The 18,612-nt window shown below is 45.3% G+C and overlaps 1 protein-coding gene across 1 annotated transcript; it reads right to left on the bottom strand.

Annotated features, from left to right (window-relative positions):
- Nucleotides 1-1,507: 1,507 nt before the first annotated feature.
- Nucleotides 1,508-8,100, bottom strand: nus1 (NUS1 dehydrodolichyl diphosphate synthase subunit). The gene is made up of 5 exons (XM_071478396.1): nt 7,539-8,100; nt 6,395-6,526; nt 3,969-4,121; nt 3,045-3,144; nt 1,508-2,891 (listed from the first exon to the last, which is right to left on the bottom strand). The coding sequence occupies exons 1-5, from the start codon at nt 7,936-7,938 to the stop codon at nt 2,801-2,803; spliced, it is 876 nt and encodes a 291-aa protein (XP_071334497.1). The 5' UTR covers nt 7,939-8,100; the 3' UTR covers nt 1,508-2,800.
- Nucleotides 8,101-18,612: the final 10,512 nt, after the last annotated feature.

Here is an 18,612-nt window from a genome sequence, read left to right on the forward strand (position 1 = left end):
ATCTTTAAATGGAATTTCTAATTAGCAGACAGATGGAAGTTTAATCCATAAAAGTCTCTGAGTAACTGAGGGAAATGTAAAGTGTCGTCTCCATCTCTCTGATTTATTTATGTATTTAATAAAATGTATTAATTCAACTGGAGTTACATTTAATACTGAATGAATATCAACGATATGTATGTTTATGTGTAACTCATTAGCCAATAACAGTGTTTACCCACTCACATACCCCTCCCACCCTCCTCCCAAGAGGGTCCTTCAGTTCTGAGTGCAGGGTTCCTGCAGGGACAGCCCAGGACTGGCAGACCTCTTCAGTCGCTGTTTTCCAGGTGAAGTGGGTCTGATCCAAGTGGAAGGAACAGGAACACCTCACTCAACGAAAATTTTAAAGGACTGCAGGACCTGACTCCAACCCACAGAACTGCTTCCTTGTGTATCACATGACAGATCTCTTTATGTTCCACTATAGAACTAATGACACTGAACCGTCAGCTCTGGGCTCTCCCCTGGTCAGAGTCCAGCTTTCAGAGGAGCTCTCTTCTGTGTCATGAGGCCAAAGGTTAAGACCAAGTCATCAGAGCTCAGCTCTTATCATTCACCCGTCTGACCTGAGGTCTGGACTGAACCAGGATCTGAGGTCATCCAGATATCTTCAAGTTTAAGTCTGGTTTTCTTGTTACCAGGGTAAATCACCATGGTAACTGATGCTGAGCTCTAACCTGCTCCAGATCAAAACTTGTCAACAGCCAAACTACTGACCAATCAGATCAATGGAAAACTCTCCTCCTCATCACTGCAGCTCAGAGTAACATGAGGAGAGTCTGTGATCAGAAATGACATAAAACAAAGATCCACACACTGATCAATGTTTCATCATTACAACTGAACGTTTCAGTCTCACTGACCTCATCACACATCTACTACATCACACTGTTCAAGTCACCTGATGACATCACTGACTGAACTCACCTGCAGGTCTCAGTTTCCTCTCAGATCATATTAATACTTTATTCAAGGTTCTGATGATGATGATGATGATGATGATTATAATTAACAACTCTTCCTCTCTCACATGAATGAGCTGGTACCTGGACAGGTGAACATTAGTTATCTGAACCAGGTGATCAGGACTGTTGATGTTAGGTTCAGTTAAACCGGATAAAGAAATCTTATACTGAATTTGTTGAATTTATTTCATAGTCCAGGTCTCTGCTGGTTTGTGTCCAGCCTGATGATCAGCTGACTCACATCACTTCCTCTTAGTGATGTCACTGTGTTCTCACTTTGTTAGTGGTTATTTGGGGCAAACAAATTTATTCTGTTTAATCTGTAAGAAATAGACCAAAGTAGAGAGTGAACTTCAATCAACTCAAAGTCCACTTACTACTTTTCTGTGGAGCTTCATCGTTCATGGTCTCCATCAGTGGGTGGAGACAGTTGAGCTGACATCAAGTGACCATATTAACATGATAAGTGATAAGGCTAACTCAGTCACAGTGAGGCTACGTCCACAGTAACATGTTTTTATTTTAAAATGGCGAATCAAAATGAAAAGATCTCCGTCCAGACTATCACATCACCATTCACCTACACTGAGCATATGCGAGCCAGTGTAAACAGGAAGCGCATTGTCTCCTCTTGGTTGGTTCCAGTAAATCCTCTTAAGGAGAAACAGCAAAGACAGTTGTAGAGTTCAAATCCAGACCTGAACTGAACAACAGCTGCTGCAAAGACAACAAAGTCAGTAACACTTTAATTCATTATCCATGTTGTTTCACCACTGGTAGTCCAGGCTGATGAGAGCCAATCAGGAGCCACCGTGGGTGTCTATGTCATCGTTTCCAATGGTCTGTGTTTCTGTCCGTCCAGACTACAACACAACCCTGGAGGTTTAGATTAAAAGGGGTCCAGCAGCGTTTCTGAAAGTCTCTGTTTTAGGGGTTGAAGACTCTGGAGGAGAGTGGACGGAGGAGGAAACTGAGAAGAAGAGATGAGTTTAAAACTGAAATGTAGAAGAAGAGATGAGCTTAAAACCAAAATGTAGAAGAGGAGACGTGTTCAAAACTGAAATGTGTCAATGTGGACGGAACTGAGATGATTTCCGACTGTTCTGTGACACGCAAGCAAGCACGCACGCACGCACGCACGCACGCACGCACGCACGCACGCACAGACAGAGCTGGTCTTTATTTCAGAGCTAGGTCAGTCCAACAGGAGCCTCACACTCTGGACGTTTCTGCAGCAACATTACACATGAACACACGACTGAAAGCTGAGGCCACAGGGACGAACACAGAGCCATGTGGCCTTCTCATATTTACACTTGCTGACACTGTCCCTCAGCTCAACGTCCAATGCTCAGCTCACACACAGTTGGGAAGTTGAGCGTGTCCCTGAACATGCAGCTGTATTTCCCAGGATGCCTCAGAAGAACGGGCACAAAGCCTGGTTTCTTCTTTGTTGTCTGCTGAGTGGAGGCGAGTGTTCAGCAGTAAACAGCAGCTGGACACTGAAGACAAAGAGAGAGCCAGAGGACAGAACAGGGTTTGTGGAACACTGAGGCCTCTCATGCCAGTGTGTCTCTGATGTCTCATTCTCTCTGAGCTTGGAGAGCATGTTCCACAAGTCCTGTGGAATGTGAGTTTATTATAAGACAAGAGCTGGTGGCAGGAAGTGAGCTGGTGGGCTCTCCTGGCTCCCTCGCCCTTGAGCCGGTGGATATCCAGGAGCAGTGAGGGACACCACCTGTCCAGACACCCCACACTTCTTCCCTCTGAAGAACCTGAAGCCGGCCTGAGCGTCACTGGCCGAGCCTCTGCTGACAGGCTCCGTACCGCTGCAGGGCGCCCAGCAGGTCCTCGTAGGACATGTTCCTGTGGGAGGGCAGGGATCTGAGGACAGAGCAGGACACACAGCTCAGACCACATCCTGACACCCACGGCTCAACAGTGACATCTGCTGTTCTGCTGGAGGAATGGTTAACCCTGAATGTGCTGCTGGTCTGAACCAGACTGACTCTGAATCTGACCCAGACTAGGACTCACATGAACTCGGTGAGTCTGATGTGCCAGGGCAGGAAGCCCAGCGTGCTGTCCACAGGACCAAACTTCAGCACCAGCTCAGGGTCGGGGATGTTCTTCGACTCTGAGAAACACAGACAGAGAGCAAGTCATCAGCACCAAGTCATTCCACATGACCGGATGTCACAGGGTCAGACGTCACAGCTGCATTCAGGAAGTATTACACAGACAGTCCACCAGTGACCTGCTGACTCTGAGTTCTGGACTACAGAGACCTCAGTGGCTGTGACACTGCAGGTCAGATGATGGAGTGATGGCACTGGGCCAGATGATGGAATCTGTCAGTGCCTGTTTCCTGGCAGCACATCAGTTCATGGCTGTTAGACACTGAGACAGTGACATATGATCACGTGATCATGTGTTCACGTGTTTAGGGGTCTGCCTCTTTCAGTCCTGACATGTTTCCTTTCACACAGATGATAAAAGCCAGATTTTATCAGGGTTGATGACCCTGAGCTCTGTGGGACTGATGGTTGTTAAACCAAGTCAGAGCTGTTAACTTAAGGTCTGAAGAGTGAAAAATGCTATCTGACTAACTATCTGAACAACTGATGACATCATTGATGATGATGATGACATCACTGATGACATGTTTTCTGCTCCTAACTACAGTGAGTGTGTGCTGGGCTCTGTGAGACCTACACTCAGCACTGCTCCTGAACGCATCCTGTGTGACACTGTTCAGATGAATGATGAGAGAGAGAGTGGCTGGTGCAGCTGTTTGTTTTCTCCCCTCTGGGAACATTAAAGCAGCATTGATGCTGCAGTGCAGCTGGTGTTGCAGCAGAGGATTATGGGAATTTCATCTCTTGTTTTGTGAGTAGTTTGTTGAATAAAGCTACACTGAAGGATGTATTAAAAATATAAAGCTGAGACCACACACAGTACCTCTGAGCAGGATGTCCAGCATGCTGACACTGATGTCCTTGGAGCTCCTCTCCTTGTTCTCCACTGAGCGACAGAGCTGCTGCGCTGCCTGGACAATGCTCTGCTTCCCGTCCTCAGGAGACAGCACCTTCACTGTGGGCCTGCAGGACACCACTGACACACACAACACAACACATGATCACCGTCAACTCCCCATGACTCAACATCTGAGACTTTGGATTATTTTTGCAGGTGTGGTGGAAACCTGTTGTGTTGATTTTAACCTGCTGTATTGATTTTAACCTATTGCGTTGATTTTGTGTATTTAACAGGATGTATATATTAGCAGGATTTTATTTCAGTTTAAGACTCAGTGTGCTGTTGGTTTCTCTGTTGTTACATTGAAAGTGAAAGTGTTAAAGTTAATCCTGGTCTGATCTGTCAGTAAATATCAGTGTGTGTTAGGTGTCCGTCGGTTTGTCTGGTTACTTTGTTCAGTTCACCTCTTTTATGGGTCCAGAACTTTATTTGTTTTTGTAAATTTTATTTTGGGTAAATAAAGCCCTTACTTTGAAAACCACCTGTGCCTTCCTGCTAGCCCTCCCACAGGACAGATGGTTGTAAAAAGATGGTTGGTTGTTGTCACTGAGGCTGTGTATCAGCAGCATGTGATCTACAGAGTGCAGAGAACTCTGTGATGAGGCTAATTAGTGATGAGAAATGAACAGAGGCTAATGAAGCAGAAGACAAGTGATTGGTTATTGGTGCTGTGATGTCAGAAGAAGAGGCTGACGACCAAACCGAACTGACCCCAGTCCTGACTGAACCGTATCATGAGACAACAGCAGTAAGGTGAACTCCTGTAGGGAGGCACTGATGTCCCTGACAGTAAATACAGATTTGGGTCCAGACTGTGAGACCTGAGAGATAATTCTATCTTGAGATCTGCTAACATGAGCAGACAGAGTTAATAATAAAATCCTGCACATGTTGACCAGGTTGGTTTGAAGCAGCCCTCACTGAGCTCTCTCCGGGTGGGGGAAGTGTTATTATATAACAGACCAGAGGTTGGAGATAAGTGGAATTATTCCAGACTTCATTAGTGCTGAAGGGGCCCAACATTCAGTTTATTGTTTAATGTACCTGGATTGAATCACACACAGGTAAACACATTATGTCTGGGTCAGTGATCAGTCTGCTCCTCCATCTTTAAAGAGCCTCTGATGAAGATCAGCTGTTTCACCTTATTTAACATCCACATGATGTTTTTCTATAATAAAGACACATGATGGGTGAAATAATACTAACACCATAACTGAGTGTTTCCACCTTGAACTGCAGTGAACCAATGACAGTCTCATAAAAACTGATTCAGACAGCCAGGGAACCAATCCTGTCAACTTGTGGGGACAGGGACCGGGTTTAAATACACCTGACACCTTGTCAGTACAGAGAGCCAGAGTTTTGGTCTTACACCACCACACTGCAAGTAGCCCCACCTCCTCTCAGTGAGCTGCTTCTTCATTGGTCCACCAATGTTGTGTCACCACAAAACTTGACGATGCAATGCAGTCATTTGTCAGCAGCCCTGGAGAGCTCAGGGTGGAGGTGCTGGAGGTGCCGATCTGGACTGACTGCAGTCTACCAGTCAGGAAGACCAGGACCCAGTTGAAGAGGGAGGAGCACCAGAATCAGGTGTCATGGGGTGGTAGCTGGCAGTGTCAGTTTCTGTCCTTTGTCCCAAAGAACTTGTCCCACCTACCAGAGGAATGCAGTACCCCTGAGCCGTGCTCCTCCCACAGACCGACAGGACGGTGTTTCAGTCCGCCTCGGGACAAACTGAGCCCTGAGCCTGCGTCTGAACACAGCCTACACGTTCTCCACTCTGCTCCTGTTTGTTGCAGAGGACGGATAATGTCGAGCAGACGATAACGTCAGTACATCAGGCTGTTAAATCCAGTTCACCTGTCGCTCTGTGAAGTTTGAAGGATCCAGTAGCAGCTACTCCAACAGTTACAGTCAGAAAAGCTCAGAGTCACGTTTCACACTGAAAGATGAGAGCGTGGGAACAGGTCCAGTCCGGAGGTGGATCCTGGAACAGGGATTCAGCCCCCCCCACAACTTATTTTGGAACCAAAGCTTCTTTAAATGCAGTAAAGACACCTGTTGATCTTTCACCTGCAAAAAGGAGGTTGTGGTTTTTTTTTTTTTTTTTTTTACACATAACTGGGTGGAGGGCGGCTCATGGACCAGGGCAGGACCCAAGACCTTTACTATGAATGTGAATGTTTTTCTCTGAAGCCTGGTGTATGATGTTTGAGGTCGGTGCCCTTCTAGTTTTATTGTGTTGTTCCTGTGTGTGTCTGTGTTCACATGGAAATACAACAGACACCAGCCTGTTCACACATGCTGAACACAGTGAGTGAAATAACAGGACAGGTCCTTACCATGGTGCTGGTGTTTGTCAGAGCCGTTGCTCAGGAACTCCACGCTGTGTTTGGATCCATCCACACCCAACAAGTCCTGCTGCTGCCTCACTATCTCCTCCAGCAGGCGGGAGTTGTTCTTTCGAAAGATACCTGAGGGGGAAACCAAGGAGAGGATAAAGTAGTTCAATCCAAAATCAAGAACATAAAAACATTTTGATCTCTTTCATTAAGACGCTGCAGGAAACACGATGAAACAGTGCAGCTCTGAGTCATTATGTTTCCTTCTGAATCTGTCCAAGTAGCAGCTCCTTCAAAACTGTTTAAGTGTTACATACAAAGATCACATTCACCCACAACAGACATGAACAGCACTGAGAGCTTGGATCTGCTGTCAGCTCATTTCTGTGCTGTAGTTGTTTTTTTCTTTTATCCGCTGTGATCAGAATGTACGACTGAGTGGTGGACTCCAGGACCAGTCACTTTCACAGATTCAAAGATGGCTGCCCTGACAAAGATGCCTTAGCTCTTAAAGAGAGAAATTGTGGCATGCACAGAAAGAATACAGAGATTCAGAGGGTAATATAATATTTAACTACAGCTTTACAGATTATAAACACCAGCTCTTTCAAGTTGTTTTAGGAGTAAACCAGTCTACTCTAACCAAGGTCCTGTCCTAACCCTGTCCTGTATGAGCCCTGATGTGAATACAGATCAGCAGTCTCAAGTAGGCGTCTGTTTCTTCAGAGACGATCAGACTGTGTGGAACAAACTAATATAACCTCTACAGTCACATGACCTCACAGGGGGAAGGGGGGGCATGCTGCTGACTGTATAAATTATGGTCATTTGAGTTGTGACACGTTATGAAAGTCAAACAAACATATCAAGCCAAACAAATGAAACACAAAGGAGTGAATGAAAGTAATGAGATAAGACAACAGCTGTGTGGTTTAGACAGCAGCAGACATGACTGCGGTACACGGCACCCAGAGGCCGCTCAGCTGCCTGCAGTCCTCCGGTGTCCAGCTCTCTGGATCGGACTCATGACTGACCCGGTATGAACCTGGGAGACTAGTTAGTGAACTAACTTAAACCTGACAGTACAGAGGTGGACCACAGAGCCGCGCCTTCACCCAGCAGGGATACAGAGTGAAGTGTTTACCGTGATTGTCGTAGACGCTGACATAAGAAATCCCGACAGCCATACACCAGACCACCAGGTTCGCTATGTCCGTGTAGCTGGGCTCTTCTTCCGCCACCAACAGGCCGATGTGGACCGGCAGCTTCTCCAGAGACCTGCCGTCGGACAGCCACCGTGACCGACGACCTGCAGCGTGGTTTCCAGTCGCCGGGTTAGCGTTAGCATCGGGGTTGTGGTTTAACTTTTTCTGGTGGTCCGCGAACCCAGTCAGGGCTACCGGCAGCAGCAGGGCGGCCATAGCCCGCTCCCACAACCGGTCCTTCCAGCTTCGAAGCCAGACACGGAGCCAGGAGACGAGCGCTCTGTTGACGTGGACCAAAACCAGCAAGAACCGCCATAACAAGCCGTTCAGCAGCGCCATTACCGTCCTTATTCCCGCGGAGAGAAGTCAGCGGTCAGATGAGCAGCACAACGCGGTTCTCTAAAGCACGGTCTGCCTGCTAAATCTGTGTCAGCGGAGCCTACCGCTCACTCTGCCTGCCGCCATCTTCCTCTCTCCTTGGCAACCCTTGACCTGTAAACCCTCAGCGTGATACACGTAGCTCGCTGATTGGTCAGGATTAGAGTGACGCACTACTGAAGCCGCCTTAACAAGTGTCATACAGTTTATGGTCGTTACAGCCAGGTTGTCAGATTAGGCCTAGAGCAGGCCGCGAAATACTGGTTCATATCTGGACATAGATGAATAAACAGCAGAGGCTGTTTCTCTCAGGACTGTGGAGAACATGAAAACAGAGCTCGCAGAGACGTTAAAGAGAACTAAAACTGACCATTAAAGCTCCACCCAGTCTAAAGGTAGATGTCCATGTGTTTGTGATCATAAAGCAGGTCTAGGTTCTATATTAATACTGTGAAAGTATCAAAGCCTCAGTCCACAGAGAAATGCACACAGCCTGTATTCAGAAACTGAGTCTTAAAACCAGCCGTCAGGACTTCTGGAACTTTGTGATGTCACAACAAAGCAGTCACCACCCTCAGCCGCACCCCAAGAGCTGCCCACCTGGACCCACCATCCAACCTTGCAGGATCTGCTTTCTTTAAGTGTTTACCTGAAATCTGCTATATTTTTATTGGATCACTCAGAAAATAATTAACCAATCAGAAGAGAGGTTCAGAGCCTCTTTTCTGATTGGCTGACTGACCTGTTGTTACTGGAGCTCCAGAGAGAAGCCTGAGAGAGGAGATGTAGGAGATGTAAATCTACATTGAGATGGTTTCTGGTTCTTAAAACCATAAATATATCTTCTGATGGATATCAACACTTAAGATAAAACCCTGGAGAAGTTAAAATATGGAGCTTTAATCTAATGAAGTGGGTACGAAATATTGTGAGGTGAGACAAGAAGCTGAGGAGAACGAACAGCTGGAGAGCATGATGACATTGTTCAGTGATCAGTGTCACTGAAGTCCATCCTCTGAAGATTCCTCTTCTGCTGCCACCTGCAGGAATGTTCCAGTAGCAGCAGGCTCAACAAGTGAGAATGAGCTGCCTCTGTCTGTTCAATGGCTCATACAACTACACTCTGCTTCACATGATATATGTATATATATATATATATATATATACATATATCATGTGAAGCAGAGAGAAATGAATATATAAAAATACTAAAATTCAATAAATAATAAATAAATAAAATAATAATAATGAATAGAATAATATAATAACACCACCAGTGTGTGTGTGGTTTTCCCTCCTTTGTCACTAACTGGGTGATTACAGTTCAAGTGTGTGTGTATGTGTGTGTGTGTTTTTTTGTGTATGTGTGGTGGTTTTTGTGTGATGTCCGAAGGTGAGGTTTGGTTGAGATCGTAGTGTAAAGCTCCCTAAGACCAGAACAGTGCTACCTATATGTAATATTTAATATGTCCATACAGTGATACACGATTATCTTAGTGGATAATTAATGTTGTAATTTATGTTTCATTTGTTTTGCTTAATCATACATCATTATATAATTGTATTTTATGTTTCAGATGTTTTTATGATGTATACCGGTAATTATATGAATGTGTTTGATGTTTCAGGTATAAGTGATCACAGTTTGATTTCTCATGTGACAAGGTTCAATGTTGAGTAAACAAAGCAATGAGAGAGGGTAGGATTCTGCAGCAGGACAGACTGGACTGAACTACACTGTAAATATCACATATGGCAGGAAATATTGTGATATTTGATATTATTGATCATCAGCCCGCGCCTCACAGTCGTTATGTCTAGGCTGTGGCTTTGGTGTGGAAAATGACCATCAAGTAGAGCTGACAATCCCTAACAGATAAGAAAAGGTCTAATGAAAGATAATTACAAAAAAAACCTGGAGTAGTTTCTCTCTTTAAATTTGAATTCAAAGTGTCTACAACAACTTCTGTCTCTGAGTCAGTTTGACTTTACCCTGTTTTACTCCCTCGTCCACATGAATCTGCTCAGAGACTGTTTCTCGGTGTAATGTTACGGGGAAGAGATCTGTCATGATGTTAGATATGAATATGATATGATGAATACATGAATACATGGTGGTGTGTGCAGCCAGTGGTGCTGACGGCGCAGATGTAAATCCAGATCCCTTCTGTATGAACCACTTCATCATCAGTGTTTAAAGGGGATTAAGCTTCTTTCTGAACACACACATTTTTATGACACTCAAACACAGCATGAAATCGCTCTGTCAAATCCATGGAGTTCTGTTTAAGTTACACCTGACCTTTGATCACCATCCAGTCCTGCTTCCATCAAAATCCATCAAAAATCAATCTGTTCTCTTACAGCCTGATCTGTCATTCACACCTTCATTTCCTGGAGCTGGATGACTCTACCTCCTCCTGTCTGACTAAAAGTCACTGGTTCAGAACACAGCAGCTTGGCTTCTGACTGGTTTTAGCAGATGACATCACATCACCTCAGTCCTTCACTGGCTCCCTGTTGTTTCAGAATTGATTTTAAGATTTTACTGACCACTTCTAAAGCTCCACGGGGCCTGGCCCTGAGCTACATGATAGAACTGTTGACCCCATGGGAGCCAGGACGCAGCCTTAGATCCTCTGGGCCCTTCTGGCAGTTCCAAAGTCGAGGCTTAAATCTACAGATGACCATGCTTTTGCCATCAGGGCACCTCGACTTTGGATCGACCTGTCCGAGGGGATAAGGCAGAATCAGTGACCTCCTTAGAATCACCTCTAAAAACTTTTTTTATAGACGCACTTTTATGTGAGCTTGTCTTTTTATTTTATTTTATTTATTTATTTATTTTCATATTTTTTTATCTTTTTATTTTCTCTGTATTGTTCTTTCACTGTTTTTACAGTGTGTGTGTGTGTGTGTGTGTGTGTGTGTGTTTGGTTTTGCTCCCTCCTTCTTTACAATGTAATATATTGTTTGTCTTCCCTCTGTTGCTTTTGATTATCATTGTTTTTCAAAGCACTTGTTAAACCCTCCTTTTTAAAGGTACTGTACAAATAAAGTTACTATTATTATTATTCTTATTATTATTTATTTGAATATGGGAGTCTGATGACTAGAATTTCATTATCAGTTGTGTGTCCATGGGCATTTTCCAAACCTGCCTTGGACCCAGTTTCCATGTTTGAGGCATCCTTCATGGAGTCTAGATCTGTCAGAGTTACACTGACTGTTTTTCAGTTCTTGAACAGGTTCTTGAACATGTATGTTGAGTGTCATTAATTCCTTATTACAATAAGGTTTCCAGTGAAATGACCTTTCTGAATAATGGTTATCTAAATCTAATTATCATCTCCTATTTCTTTAATCAATGAGAAAAAAACCACTGCACCAGATTCTTAGAATTACAACTCACTCATCATTTTCAATAAGCTGGTTGTTGTAAAGCAGAAGAGAAGCCGTTCTCAGGTAGAGTCTCACTGACTGTTGTTTTTCAGGAGTAATGAAGTGGCTCTCCTCAGTGACAGTGACCCTCAGCAGCAGTAAAGAGGGATCGCAGTTTGCAGACTGAATGGATTTGGAGCTAAGTCATCACTGAAAATAAGACCCTATCTGGAATAAAGTGGAACCAACACCTCAGAGGGCTCAACAGGACGTCCAGAGGATTCAGCACAGAGAGCAACAGGAGTGAAAATAAAGGACAACTGGAAACAGTTTCTGTCAGGACTCTGAAGGTGTTTTCTGCCCAGCAGGACTCCTCTCTGGGTCCACATCTGTCTCTGGAAAAGGTGTGTGTCAACACATATGGTTAAAGTCAAGAGTCAATATATATTGTAGTCACGTTGTAGTTACAGTTACAGTTGTAGTTACAGTTACAGTTGTAGTTACAGTTGGGAGGAGTAAAGATAACATTTGTGTCAGAGTTATATTAAATTCCAGTGTTTGTCCAGTTAAAGTTAAAAATAGACATCAATCAGAAAGATACTTCAGTAAAGCGATATCTCTGATCTCTGAACAGCTTTCTGTCCCATAAAAGATTGGATGCCTGTTTGTATTCGTCATGTCATTTACTGCCCTCTGGTGGTGACTGCAGAGTATTATCTCTGAAAACTAGCTTGACTTAGCCTCTACTGTTCTGAGATCAGTTACATTGTAGTATCATGTGCATGCATAGACGTGTGTGGAAACTAAAGCTGCACATTAAGAGGCAGCAGCAAGAAAACAAGCAAATTACACTGACTCATCATCTCTGTGGAAGATCTGCAGTAAGTTTGATATGTTTGAGACAGAATATTGTTTCAGATGTAGAGCAGCTGCTTTTAGGAATAGATCAGTACGTAGATTGTGTGCGTGGCGAGAGAGAGAGAGGAAAAGAGAGACAGAGAGGGACAGAGACAGACAGAGAGAGAGACGGCACTGATGCTGGCGACCCTGAGCAAAGAGTTAGCTCGTTAGTTAGCAGTGTAGCTGTGAACGTAGAAGTGTAATGTTTGTGCACTTTAGGCTGTTTGTCAGTAAATAAATGGGTACAACTCCTCAAGACCCAAGTTCCCATGTCTCTCCTGAGCTTCAGCTACAGTCTTTCTGACTGCTTTGTTGGGGAATTCAAGGGTCACACAGTACTATGTAATGTTGTAGGTCAGTGTGTGAGGTTTGGCGGACCAATGAACCGTGGAGCAAGTTTCTTAGACTCAGTCTCAGGGAATATTCTTGGCAGATAACCAAACAGACTGACCTGGAGTGTAGTCAGGGGCTGGTGTGCAATGCTTATCTGCAGTCCTCCTAGCAGAATCCACAGAATGGAGGAGGGCAGCTCAGGTGTCTTTCCACACTTTCTAACAATGGTGAAGGTGATGCTGTACAGAAGGTACTCCAGAGAGGAGAACAGAGGTGGCTGATAACCCAGGGACGCTTCAAATGGTGACATACCTATGGCAGAACTGGTGAGAGCATTGTAGGAATACTCCACCTAGGGCAGATGATTAGAGGAGTGGTTGGAGGCAGCAACACAGCGTAATACTGATTGCGCATTCTGATTGGCTCTCTTGGTCTGATTGTACTTTGTGGGTGGAAACCAGAGGACAGACTCACTGAGGCCCCTAAAGCACGACAGAACTCCCTCCATACCTGAGAGGTGAATTGGGGCCCTTGGTCAGACACAATATCAACAGGGATACCATGCAGCCTAACCACCTCCTGCACCACCAGAGTAGCCATCTCAAAGTTTGATGGCAACTTGGGCAGGCCACTATGTGAATGGCCTTAGAAAAACGGTCCACAATAGTAAGAATGGTGTTTTTACCTTGGGAGGGGGGCAGACCAGTAATGAAATCCAAGCCAATGTGATACCAAAGCCGACCAGGGACAGGAAGTGGTTGCAACAGACCCGCAGGAGCGATGTGGGAAACTTTGCCCCTAGCACATACTGAGCAAGCATCAACATATTCCACTGTGTCAGCATCCACGGTGGGCCACCAGAAACTTCTCCTTAACAGAGATAAAGTGTGATTAATCCCCGGATGGCAGGGGGACCACCACCTGGGTCTGGCTGATCTCTCTGGGCCTCAGGTTTCACATTTCTGGATCTGGGGCAATAGGTGAGAGTGAAATTGAACCAGCCAAAGAACAGGGGGGGGGGGGGGTCTGTTTAGGTCTCCCCATACTCGGGGTCTTTCTTCATTCTGACCGCTCGCATGTTGATTGACCTTTTCTTTGCAAAGAAAATAAAAACCTTGTCGGCCGGCAGAAGTCTCTATTTCATTCCTCACCAACAGCAGAGAATTTCCACCACAATTTGACTGTCAACAGTTCTCAGTTGCCCACATCATAATTTCTCTCTGCAGGGATGAGATGGCATGAAAAAAGTTCATGGATGCATTTTAGAGTCAGAATCAGAATATTGGAAAGAACTGCTCCTACCCCAGAATCTGAGGCATTCACCTCCACCATGAATTCCTTGGACAAATCGGGCTGGACCAGGATTAGTGCTGAGGTGAACAGGTGTTTTAACTTGGAGAATGCAGCCTACGCTTCAGGGGACCAGGAGAATTACTGTTTGGTGGAGGTGAGTTTGGTGAGTGGTGCTGCTACCTTGCTGTAGTCACAGATGAGGTGACGATAGAAGTTTGCAAACCCCAAGAAATGTTGGAGCTGCCTCCTGGTGGTAGGCTTGAGCCACTCTGCCACAGCCTTGATCTTCTCAGGGTCTGCCTCCACTTGGCCACAACCAATGATGTAGCCCAGGAAACTAACCATGTCCACATGGAACTCACACTTTTCCGCTTCCACAAAGAGTTTATTCTCCATTAAACACTGAAGGACCTGGCAGACGTGTGAAACATACTCAGCAGGATTTTATGAAAAGACAAGAATGTCGTCCAGAACAGTTCAGGAAGTCATGGCGCACTTCATTAATTAGGGCCTGGAAAACAGCTGGGGCATTATTTAGACCAAAAGGCATGACTAAATACTCAGAGTGTCCAAGCAGGGTGTTAAAGACCATCTTCCATTTGTTCCCTTCTTGGATCCTAACCAGATGGTAGGGGTTGCAGAGATCGAGCTTTAAAAAGATGGTGGTGCCCTGGAGCAGTTCGAATGCAGAGTTAATTAGAGGTAGGGGGTATTTATTTTTAACAGTTATACTTTTCAGGCCGCGGTGGTCAATGCATAGGTGGAGTGTCTTATCTTTCTTCTCAACAAAGAGAGGTGAGGAGGAAGGGTGGATGATACCTGCTGCCAAAGTGTCCTTGATGCATTTCTCCATGGCCTCCCGTTCGGGCCATGACAGATTGTAGAGACGGCTGGAAGGCAGGGGTGCCCCAGGAAGCAGGTCAATAGAGCAGTCATACTGCCGATGAGGAGGCAGGCTCAGAGCACTGGTCTTACTGAAGATCTCCCACAGATCACAATACTCTGGGATACTGGAGAGATCGGGTGGAGCTGAGTCTGAACCAGGTGAGTCCAAGGAACTGCAGGCAGGAGACAGAGCAGAGTGAAGGCATGCAGAATGACAAAAAGGACTCCAGCTAATTATTCAGTTGGCTGACCACTCAATATAGGGGTAGTGTTTCATTAATCAGGGTTAGCCTAGGATGAGTGGAGACTGTGGAGCTGAAATTAGGTGGAAATCGGAGTGTGGTTACTGGACAGGACCAGAGTCAGGGGTGAAGTGCAATGTGTGACCTTGGCCGACAGTCTACCATCGAGGGCTGAAGCTGACAGGAGAGTCTTAGGTGGTTCAATGGGGAAACCTGCTTGAGCTGCCAATTCCTGGTTCAGAAAATTGTCCTCAACGACGATGACAGGGAGTAGCAGGCAATTGCAAATGACAGTTCTTGGGGGATTGGTTGTCAATCTGGCTCATCAGTACCCCCACATTCACTGATGAGCCCTCTCTTTTGGCTGTATGGGATCCTCCGGAGCCGCTCCTTCACCAACAGATGAGCCCAGCCCAGTTGCATGGTTTCGTCCTCCGCCATCTCCTGCGGCTCACTGGGAATTACCAGCATGGAACAGGTGGTTCTCCTGGAAGAAGGCAGAGAAATCTGGGAGGTAGGAATGACCACTGGGCGAGCTATTTGCTCCAGCCTACACTTACGCAGCCGGTTGTCAATTTTAATGGATGGTGAGATGAGCAAGTTCAAATTTGCTGGCTCATCCTGTGTGGCTTATTCATCTTTTAGAGTTTCATTTAGCCCTTTAACAAAAACCTCATTCCAATCAGTGTCTGCAGTTAACGTCCAGAACTCAGTTGAGTAATCCGCCACACTTCTGTTTCCCTGGCGGAGACTCAGGAGTCGACTGGAGGCATTGCCGGAGTGCTTAGGTTGGTCAAAACAGGATTTTACTTTTTCCTTAAATCTATCGTAGGACAGGGTAGACAGTGGATTGTCAGAGTTGTGGCCATGGGAGCTGGACTCTGGCTGAAAAAATTGAAACTGGAGCTGTGTGCACTGTGGTGAGCATGGAAACTTGTTGAGCTAGTTGTGAGAAATTTAATTGGCAAATTTTGTGTCTTTGATAAGTTATATTTCTTCAGTAGTAGAGTTGAACACTGGGGGGAAATAGAAGATAATTGATTAAAGATTGTTGGTTGGTCTAGGGGGCGGGGCTTAGCACTCATAAGCCTCTGGTCAGCAAGGCTCTCTCTGAGAGAGAGGACAGCGAGGCTGTCTGAGTGTGGCTGTGAACCAGGCAGTTGATTTCTACAAGTGGTATATAAAGTTATAAGTTATCATTTCTTTCTTTAGACATCCAAGGTTTTGTTCTCATGATTTCTTGTGTAAATAAAAGCACCTTAACTTACTTTTGAGGCTCAAGCCATCTTGCTGAGTTTCTAATAATGCAGCTGAGCCATAGTTGTTTTGACACGCCTCATGGTGACTGCTGCACACTGCTGCCTCCAGCTGTGACACACAAAGTATCAGCTCTGTGACATCACACCATCAGGTCAGCTTCACAGCTGAGGGCTGCGTCTGTAGCCGCTTGTATTGAGGCTTCAGGCCTGAATCACGACACAACAGTTTTTGTCTGTCAGTGAGACAGGATCAGATGTCACATCAGGATTTTATTGTTCATCCTGTTTCTGTCTTTAAAACTTGTGTGGAGTGACCTTTAATTGACTCCTCCCCCTGTGCTCAGGACCACACCTCCACCGGCTCTGAAAACTGAGTCAGTGCACAGGCCCTGTACCAGGGTGATGAGACCACTTCCTCTGATTCTGGACTGTTCCTGAAGGAGTGAGTGTGTCTGACTCTCTTTGTGTTCACTGTGTTTTCTAGGAGGCAACAGCCAGGAAGTCCTGTATGAGGGCACAGATCCAGGCCTCCAGCCAATCAGGTTACAGACTGGATTGAACTACAAGGTAGTTATAGGGGGTTTTAACAATGATATTCTGCCGTGTATTTTCTATGTTTTGTACCTTTGTCAACACAGATTGCGTGTAAAATGAGGCTATGCTACTGTATCATCAATGGTGATTTATCACTGTTTCACTTTAATAAAGAGAACTACATACTGCTCTCTCCATTACCATCACAGTGTGGACTGGATTCACTTGCAGCCTGGCCTATTTTTGGTGGTAACAATGTTTCTGATTTAATGGTCATAGGCTGTGAAGCTGTTTGACCTGTGTGTAATTTGTGCGAATAAAATATAGAATGTAGTGCCTTACTCTGCACACTGTACATATAGGTGTGTGTGTGTGTGTGTCGGTGCTCCTCCGATGATGGTTGATTGGTTGAACTGACAATAATCAGCTGTTCTGGAACCATCTCCGGTTTAGTCAAGTCAGAGTTCAAGGTTTGTTAAAGCTGTGTTCTGGAGCTGGAGCTGGTCTCAGGTTGTTGGAGCCACAGGACAGGTCATTTGTCCAGAAGTCCCAGTGTGACAACATGAAGTCTGAGTGTGAACGCCACACAGGGAGAATACAAACCCAGTCTGAGACCAGACTTCTTCTCTGCCAGCCTGAGGAACTGAGAGGTCTGTATTGACGGCCGCTCTGTATTGTGAGAGACAGACCTTAGCCTTGATGATGTCAACCTCAGTGTTTCATCACTGGACGGTTTCTGACAGTGAAATGTCAGAACTACCTGTTGGACCTGTCTCAGAGGAGAAGAGCAGCTTTCAGCCACTTTAATCTTCAGTTCAGCTCCAGCTGTAGCCGAGTGTGTGCTGGTTGTGTGTCCCTGTAACTTGTGGACAGTGTCTTCATTAGGTGAGGTCTCAGTGAGGTCACAGATCAGCTGCTTCAGCCTGAACCAGCTGCTGATGCTCAGGCCTGAACATGACCCATCAGTCCTGCAGGTTATTAACATGCTCTGACATGCTGTTACCATGGCGACCATTCCCATGACCTGTGTTCCCACAGCCAAGAGGCTTCAGGGGAAGTTTGGCCACTTAGCTGCACAATGGTGTTATTTCTGCTGGTTCCTCTGGCCGTGTTCAGCTGCAGGAGCACGAAGCCACTGCATGCTGTTTATATACAGTGTGTGTGTGTGTGTGTGTGTGTGTGTTTGGAGGACTTCACAGCTTAGTTATTAGTTAATAATAGGAAAAGCAAAGGAAGAAGACAAAAGGGGTATGGATGTCAATCCATGCTGTTCATGTCAGAGATGATTTTTTCACTAAAGGATCATGGGAAGTTCCTGCCTTGTTGTGTCCTACTTTTGAATATGGTGTCCAGGGTTTTGCCGCTTCTAATCTCCTGACACACACACACACACACACACACACACACACAATAGTAATAACTATTGAGTAGTAATGTAATAGCGTAGTAATATTGTAGTAATAATGTACTTATAACTGAGTAGTGATGTAATAATGCAGTAATACTCAGTACAGGGCTCATAGTGAACATACAGTGTGTGTAATGGAGGTACTGTATCACACTGAGGAGGACAGTGTGTTGTGGGTGTAAAGAGATAATCCCACACTTTCATGATCGGTGTGTATACATGGATGTTTACTAATCAGTGGTTTTACACACCTGCAGGTTAGATTAGTCCAGTCAGGATTATCTGTGTCTTAATAACTCATAAGACTTGTTCTGCAGAGAGCAAAGTCCTCAGATACACACACACACATCCACAGACTCAGAGGCAGCCACTCTGCCTTCCTGCTGGCAAACACCAAATG

The sequence above is a fragment of the Trachinotus anak genome, unplaced genomic scaffold (genome assembly GCF_046630095.1).
Source record: "Trachinotus anak isolate AG129_WGS33_773 ecotype Australia unplaced genomic scaffold, CSIRO_AGI_Tana_v1 ptg000005l, whole genome shotgun sequence".
In the NCBI taxonomy this organism is placed as follows: domain Eukaryota; kingdom Metazoa; phylum Chordata; class Actinopteri; order Carangiformes; family Carangidae; genus Trachinotus; species Trachinotus anak.